The sequence below is a fragment of the Linepithema humile genome, chromosome 5 (assembly GCF_040581485.1).
Source record: "Linepithema humile isolate Giens D197 chromosome 5, Lhum_UNIL_v1.0, whole genome shotgun sequence".
NCBI lineage: Eukaryota > Metazoa > Arthropoda > Insecta > Hymenoptera > Formicidae > Linepithema > Linepithema humile.
In genome coordinates, this window is record NC_090132.1 from 4,283,933 (window position 1) to 4,292,981 (window position 9,049).

Genomic DNA, 9,049 nt, shown 5'->3' on the forward strand with positions numbered 1-9,049 from the left:
TGTTAGTATTTATCATTGAAGAAATCATATTTTACAAATTATCATTGTTTACTACGTTTCCAGTTATTTGCTTTTTCTCTGTTTTACTTAAACCCCACTTAAAAACTTGATAAGTTATCACTTAGAATTCGCGCTAACTGATGCAAAATTGATTCTCTTCTCTACGCTGCGTTTCCTATAATGTAGCTATTTCTGATTGAAGTTTGACCCCACGCGCTGGTTACAAAGTTTTCTGAAAACTCTTTCCAATTTTCTAGAAATTTCTTCGAACTTTCTAGAAATCTACGAATTGATGATATTGATTTTTTAATATTATTCTCATTAATTTTAGGACAAAAATTATAAAAAATAGAAGCATATGTAAAAGAAGGATATAATCTATTTTTTGTTTGAAGTATGATCTTCTGTTTATCGCATTTTTATATAACAACAAGAAAGAGAATAGCGAACGATCATCGATAGAGAACGAAAGGTTTCGTTATTTAAGACAATTAAGAAAAAAATACACGAGTTTTTAACGGTGGCGACATTTTTTTTAATTCTTTTTCTACAAAAGAAAGTTTTTATACAAGTATAAAAAGATATATGGTTAAGGAGTAAGTGTCAAAATATATAAAAGATAGTGTGTATATGTGTGTATTTTGTGTACGTGTACGTTGCAGCGGTGTCTATCGTGTTGCGATATCGATTCTTGCGATATTCTCAACTCATTTGACAAACTTGATCGAAAAATTCTTCCCTTGTGTTTTACTATCTTCCAACATTCTGAATCAAGGCTTTTGATTAGTATTGATGTGTAATTATTTCGGCGAAACAAATGAACCAAATGAAGGAGTGGATGTTACGCAGCGATAGAATTTTGTTTACAAAACGCTTGATAGTGCGCCGCTCATGTCTTTGACTCATTGGTCTCGTCTTTTTCCATTCGTATGTTCCATGAATACCTTGGCGATGAGTGCGAGAGAGAGCGTTTGTGCCGCAGCGGGTGTATGTGTGCATATCTGCAACTAAGTAATTACTAATCCTGCCTCATTGAGATATCACCGATCTTCGATTCTCTGAATTCAAAGACGACTATGACGACTGATGTGATTTCGGTACAATAGGTTCTGGCACTGTACCAACTGCCTAGAATAGTTTTGGCGAGTAATCATCCAGCAGAGAAATGATAAAACGAAAAAATTGGTCATGTTTACTCCTGCGGTATCGACTTGTCGAAGCGACGACTGTTGGATCCTCGACAAGTCGCGCACGGCTGCTGGTTTTCCGCGAGTCTCGGGATACTTCGATTACGTTAAAGCGACGACTATTTAATCCTTAACGTATTAGATGCCATCCCGCAAATTTACATTTCTGCCTCTTACGCGTTTTTTCAGCATTTGATTTTTCTACTGGCTGGATTCTGACATTGCACCTGAGGGATGTATTCATCATTTAAGACCGCAAAGGCGAGCATTCTTTCGACGATCGAACGCTATTCGTGAATTTGTAGCGCGATAATCGAATTCTGGCTTCGACGACTTTCCGAACTACGAGCTTAGAGAATGTGTCATTTCGGGAGAAATTGGTCCAATGATTTGTTAACAGTCGTAATCATCTTCTTCAATATACATTTGATCTTTTCTATTTCTATGCGTTTTCGCATGTTTCGGTTGCATTTCGAAAAGTAGTCGTCGCCGGTCATTTTAGATTGTCTTGTTTTCATCTGCTATTTTCCTTGCCGTAACGCGTTGAAAGGATTGTTATTTGCTGCTTGGGGTTGACCGGCTGTCGGCGCACCACCTCCTAACCCTGCTGGAGCTGCTTGCGCGGTCTGTCTGAGTTCAGCTACCTGCTTCCCTTGTTTGATGCTCTCAAACTCTATGCCTACGACGCGGATCTGATAACTGGGCACGCCGGATTGTGGGGACGGGGCACCGTATTGCGGCGACGGGGCACCGTATTGCGGCGACGGGGCACCATAGCTGGAGCTAGGATATCTACCTCCACCTCCACCTCCACCACCACCGCCGAATCCGCCGATAGATTGTGATTGTAGTTCTTCTCTCAAAAGAATTTGTCGGATGTGTTCGAGTAGTGCGCTGTCCACGGAGGCGCCCTCATTGGTTTGGAATCCAGGTGATACGTGGATATAATCGCCGCTGCCTCCGAAACCGCCTCCGAAACCGCCTCCGAAACCGCCTCCGAAACCGCCACCGAAACTGCTTATACCACCACCGCCTGTTGGTCTGCTGTAACTATAACCGGAAAGCTGGGCTAGCACACACCCTGCCAGACCGATAATCATACACTATAATGAGAAAAAATAAGTTTATTACTTTTTAGTTTGAGTTTCCATTAATTAGAAGATAATTTAGATCATTATTGTTTATTATCTTAAATTTGTTGAATCCATTAAAGTAAGCCAATCGTTTAATGCATTGTTCTGATTGGTTTACTTTAATGGATTTAGCAATTTTAAAATAATAAGCAATAATGATCTGAAATATTTTCTAATTAATGGATTAAAAATTCACATTGGAATTATTGCGTGACCGCGAGGCTTTTTAAGTTCCATTTCATTAAAGATATGTATATATTTATGTGATAATTTTTTGGATATAATATATGTATTTGCGACTTATAATTTTGACAAATCTTGTTGTGAAGAATATGAAGCTCTTCAGATTTCTATTTAAATTTGCTGATAAATTCAGTCATTCTTATTTTATTTGATAATCTGATGTTAAAAATGTGTGTTGAAATTTCGTAAGCGATTTCTGTAGATCCAAGGAGAATTTTACTCCGAAATTTCATTGTTCTGTTTCGTTTATCTTGAAATAACTGATGACAACATTGTTATTAGGTCACAGATTATTTCAAAAGCATTGGACAAATATCGTAGCTCCCGCAATCCCCAATTGAGTGAATCGAATAGCTTGGCTTATAGAGAGTGGAAAGGTCAGTCTGCGAGGCGCAAGCCTAACGAGCAAATCGTTACGTAGTCGGATTTTCACCAGTATAAAGTTTAATTTTTTTGTTCAATTATGGGTAACTTCGCTTATGAAATCGTCTTTCATCTGCGCTTGTCTTAAAATCTAGTTGTGACGACTGTTCTTGTGCTGGACCACGTTCACAGTTTAATCTATCTTTTTGTTATTATTTTCGTTTTGTCAGATAAATTATTGTGCAAGTGAAAATTGAATGCATTTGCCGTATCATTTCTATTGTTTAATTTTTTTGAATCACTATTATTGTAGATGGATTTCTAACTAGCCAGAATTGTTTAATGTTTGACATAATCCTCGCAATTTGAGCCTCAAAATTTAAAATAAAACGACAAATTATAGAAATGTATAAAACATAACAGGGTGTCTCAGATCGAACACACCAGAATGGCATATTCCTGAGATTATTTTGTGATAAAAATTTTAATATCAAAATATCGAGGCTATAATAGTTTTTAAATAAAAAGCATTTAAAAGTATCTTTCAGGAATCCATTTATTTATTAAATACAGATGTAAATTTATGTATAACGAAAAATAAAAATAAATTGGTATCTGAAGATACGTTCATTACTGTGCGATGCCTGAGCGCGCGAATTTAAAGCAATTTGATTAATCAACTTTAAATGCTTCCCATTTAAAAACTGTTATAGTCTCGACATTTTGATATTAGGATTTTCATTTCAAAATAATCTCAAGCATGTGTCATTTCAGTACGGTGCGTTCAGTCAGGAATACTCTGTATATTAAAAAAAGCATTTATGAATTATTTGTTATCTTTCAGAGGATTATTTTTTAAAATATTTTTTTTTTAAGAAAAATAGAGATATGATATAGAGATATGATATTAAAATTATAAATTAATGATTAATACAAAAATAAGGTTTTCAAATTTTAATCAATAATGAATGTTTTTGGTAAGTGTAATTAAATAGTCACCGATTTAATTAGCGGTTAATTTCTTTTTAATATTTTTTTCATCAACGCAGAACAAATTCAATTTTGAATCATGATGTTAGATAGCGTTTTCCACATTTTACCTTTTCACTTTCGCATCGTCGTTTCGCATGTCATCGTCGTTCCGCATGTCATCGTCGCATTGCATCACGAAATTCAATTTAATCTCAAAAAATGAGAACGAGAATCAAAAAGAGAACAAAAAAGAAAACGTCATTAGATGCTTGCCATTTCCGCGAGGTAATATGTAACACGTTTCGTGAAAGATCAGAGACGTCAGCTCCATTTTTAAAAAATTAATATTTGCTTTTCGTACTGCTGAAAAATCTCTTACTTCATCCTCCCTTTATGTTTTCTTGTCACCTCTTTCACTCACTCGCGCATCTGTGCACTATATTTTCCTACTCGCTTTTTCTTCAACTTCTTTTTTCTTTTGTTTTGCACGTACCGTTTCTTAGCATAAGTAGTATACAAAAAAAGTTTATTTACCGTAATCAGAAGGTTCATGTCAGCTTCTGCGGTTCTACTTTGTTCTGTGAGTTCGTAAGTAGTAGAGGCTATTTATACCACCTGGAAAAGGCAGGAAGGTGTACAAGAAAGAAGAAGAGACGGGGGTTTCTCTCGAGTGAGAGTGATTCAGTTACTATTTTATACATATATGTATGTATAAATGGATATAAACCCATATCCATATATATATATATATATATATTCATTTATCTTCATATGTCAAAATGAAATTTTACCCACGGGAATCGCTAAGAAGCAGTTTTATCACCAAGCAAGTAAGTTAGATAACTTGGACATATATATATTCGTAGCTGCGTGTAACATCTACTGCAACGCGCAACTCTTCTCTGTGTCTTAAGTGTCTTTGTTGTTAATTTACGATTAGTTTGTTTTTGTTTTTAACCGCTTTTAAGTAGTTACTAACCATTTCAGTTTTTCTAATTGCTCATTAAATTGTCTGAATAAGTAACATTTGTATCTGTATTTGAAATTGTTGTAAATTAAGGATACTGAGGATAAAAATAGAGGATGTAGAGGAAACTCCAATAAAGAAGAGGGTTTCTCTCGAGTGAGAGTAATTTTATTGAAATTTTACACATATATATGTGTATCCATTCATCTTCACTATCTGTCAACATAAAATTTTCCAAATTAAATTCTAAAAGAGGAAGGCTCGTACAATAATCTATCAAATATAATATAATAATGGCTACACAGCCGTCGCGGAGTTGTTAGTCCGAAATAATTTATTTTTTACCTTGAAACTTATTTCGTTTACATGGAGACATTAAAATGTACACCGATCTTAGGTTTGAGATACTTTTAGATTGTGCGAAAATTTAAGTACATTGATCTTACAGCGAAGAGTGAGAATGTACAAATTAAATAAGGAAAATAAAGGAAAGATAAACGAGAAAAAATATCGGGGCATTAACGCTAAACCAAGTCTTGGACTCGGGTTTTCTTTCGCTTACAGGACAAATGTTCTAATCACTAAACTACTTAGACTCCACGCTTTTAACATTCTTTTCTCGCCAGTCAAGAAATAAACAATTCTGTAGAAAATAAGATCTTGAAGCCCGCGTGATTTAAGCAAATTAAATCCTACAAGAGAAAGGCTTGTACGATAATCCATCAAATATAATATAATAATGGCTACGGAGCCGTCGCGGTTGTTGGTGCGAAATAATTTATAATATTTATCATACAAGCATTTCTCTTGTACAATAGGATTTAATTTGTTAGAAGCGTGGAGTCTGATTATGAATAGTTTAGTGATAAGAACAATCGCGCCCGGCAAATGAAAAATCCGAGTTCAAGATTCGATTTAGTTACTCGCACTCTGATATTTTTTCTCGCTTTATTCTTTCTTTCTTCCTATTTTATTTCCCTATTTAATTTGTACATTCTAAATCTCCGTTGTGATATCAATGTACATAATTTTCGTACAGTCTAAAATTCTCTCGACAGGATTTTATGCCTTTTAAGGGGGAAGCCTCGTGTAACCGGTTAAAAAAATTGAAAAATTTTTTTTTGCTTTAATCAATAGCAATCCATGTAGAAAATATATTCCCAAAGTTACAAAACAAAATTCGAAGTTTTAAGGAGTCCACAGCCTATTTCTTGCGCGCAGATATACAAGCGCGCGGCGGGGCGCTTGGTCAACGGTACCATAAGATATAAGATTATAAAATTTGTAACTGTTTTTGGCGCGTTTTCGGAAGTACTTATTTGAGAGTGCAATTTGGAGAGTGCAAGCAAAGTGTGAAATTCGAAGAAGCAGGAAATCGGAGCCTCAGTTTTAAACTTGTTGTTACACTTTTCTTTTTTACTTTTCAATACCGAAAACTTTAAACGCGTTTTTCTCGAAACCAGTTTTTGGCAATTGGCGGGAAAGATTACTCAAAAACTATTCGATCAATCGAGTTGTCCCTGTGTATACATGTAGTTTAATAATATAAATTGTCGATGAACCTATAAAATTAGTAAAATAATTAATTTAAACAATTTTTATTGCATAAATAAGGTGACATTTTGTGGGTCAAAATCGCAATTTTTTTTTAAAGTGTTGCCATTTTTTCAATTTTCAACTTTTTACTTATTTTTTAGGTTCATCGACTAGATAATTTCATAGAAAAGAAAAACTTTTTTTTTTTTTGGTTTTAAACGAGTGCAAAAGACGCTACAACTCCCGCCAATTTACAACTCCAGTGATGAGGCTGCGTCAACATTTGTTTATAGTGGCTCTATAATCAATTATTTTTAAACAAAAAAAATTTTTTTTTACTTTTTAATATATGTTATAAAACACTAAAAAGTTTAAAAAAAATCCGTTGCATTGTTTCTTAAAAAAAAATTCCTAAAAATCACCTTTGTTTTAGCGATTCATACGAGGCTCCCCCCTTAATAGATCAAAAATTTAAGCCTTGTTTAATTCTCAAGAGTTTTATATTTCAAGATGTGTTGTAATAAATCATTAGAAGATAATTAATGTAATCTTCAATCTTTCTTATCCGCGTTAACAAATTCACATTAAGTAAAGTCTCATAAGAAAAGTAAATGCACTGTTAATTTAATTAATATTATTAAACGATTTTTTAATACTATTTCTTTAAATTTTAGGACAAAGTTATAAAAAATAGAAACACATGAAAGAAACATATAACTTATCTTTTTATTTGAAATACATGTTCTTAGTTGGTTGTACTTGTTGTTAGTTAATGTGTTGGTCAATAAATCAGTTTTGCATGTATGCGCAAAGAATAAAGACTTAAAATTTATGAACCGTATTGTGTACAACATGGCGATAATCATGATTGTTGACGATTGACGCAGGAAAAGTAAAATTAAGAACAGCAGAGAAATAACAAAAGATGAAATGAAAGAATTGTTCACTCCCGCGGTTTCCGACTTCTCAAAGCGACGACTTTTGGATTCTCGACAAGTCGCGTACGGCTACTGTCCTTTCGTGAGTCTCAGGAGATTTTGATTCCGTTGAAGCGACGACTATTTAATCCTTAACGGATTAGATACCGTCCCGCAAATTTACATTTCTGTCTCTTGTGTGCGTTTTTTGAGCATTAGATTTTTCTGTCGACTGGATTCTGATATTGCGCTTAAGAGACGTATTCAAGATTTAAGGTCGTAAAAGCGAGCTCTCCTTCGACGGTCGAACGCTATTCGTGAAGTGGATTTGTAGCGCGACAATCGAATTCTGGCATCGACGACATTCCGACGAGCTTAAAGAATATGTCACTTCGGGAGAAATTGGTTCAATGATTTGTGAACAATCGTAATCATCTTCTTCGAAGTACATTTGATCTTCTCTATTTCTATGTGTTTTTGCATGTTTCGGCTGCATTTCGAAAAGTAGTCGTCGCCGGCCGGTGCTATTTTACTTTGTCTCGTTTTCATCTGCCATTTTTATTTTTTAACAGATCGATAGAAGTTTCTGTGCCCTGTACGTTGGGATGGGCGCCTACATATGTAGATGTAGGTACATCAAAGGGAGGTATACGTATAGGTGGACTCAGGCCCTCAGATTTTGGTGTAGATGGTGGCAAGTATGCAGGCGGTCTGTAATTTGACGACCGGACATCATGGATGTTCCTAGGTAGCTTTAAGTTAACATCTTCATCGAATAGAAAATCTTTGATATTGCTTAGGAATTGGGCATGCTGGTGCCCTGTACTTTCACTACCTCCGTCGAAATCGTCACTGAAACTGTTATTGAAACTATCTATGTTATCACCATCGGTTGGTCTGCTGTAGTTGGAAAACGCAGACAGCTCGGCTAGTGCAAATTCTGCACCAATAATCATACACTGTAAAAATAATAAGTGTGTTACTTCTTGTAATTATGTTCCATATTCATAAGGCATTGATACTATTGGCTTACTTTAATGGATTCAGCAAATTTGAAAAATAAGCAATAATGATCTGAAATATTTTTTAATCAAAGGATTAATAATTCACATTCTTGGAATAATTGATATGTATATATTTTTCATGCGATAGTTTTTTGAATATAATATATATGCGACTTAATTATGACAAAAACCTTGCTGTAAAAAATATGAGAGTTTTCAGATTTTTATTTAAATCTACTGATAATTGCCTATTTTTCTTTTATTTGATAACTTTTTGTTGAGATTTTGTAAGCGATTTCTATTGGCCCAAGGTATGTATTTTGCTTCAAAATTTTATTTTCTGTTTCGTTTATCTTGAATAACTGATGAGAATTGTTATTAGATCATGAATCATTCCAAAAGCATTGGACAATTATTGTGGCTTCTTTCGAAACCGCGCATATCCCCAACCGAGTGGATCGAATAGCTTCGCCCGTAGTGAGCGATAGGTCAGTCTGCGAAGTGCAAGCCTAACGAGCAAATCGTTACGTAGCCGGGCTCTTGCCAGTATGAAGTAAAGTTAAATTTTTCGTTCTGTTGCGGGAAATTTCGGTTTTCAAATCGTTCTCGTCTGCGCTGCGTCTTAAAGTCTGGCTAACAATTGTTATTGTGCTGAACTGTGCCCATTTTTTTTTCACTCACTATCATCTTACGAATATAAACAGATTTCTAACCAGCTAGAATTGTT

General features: G+C 34.6%; 1 protein-coding gene across 1 annotated transcript; it reads right to left on the bottom strand.

Annotated features, from left to right (window-relative positions):
- Positions 1-366: 366 nt before the first annotated feature.
- LOC105675284 (uncharacterized) lies at positions 367-5,912 on the bottom strand. The gene has a single exon (XM_067355781.1). The coding sequence runs from the start codon at positions 2,285-2,287 to the stop codon at positions 1,709-1,711; it is 579 nt and encodes a 192-aa protein (XP_067211882.1). The 5' UTR covers positions 2,288-5,912; the 3' UTR covers positions 367-1,708.
- Positions 5,913-9,049: the final 3,137 nt, after the last annotated feature.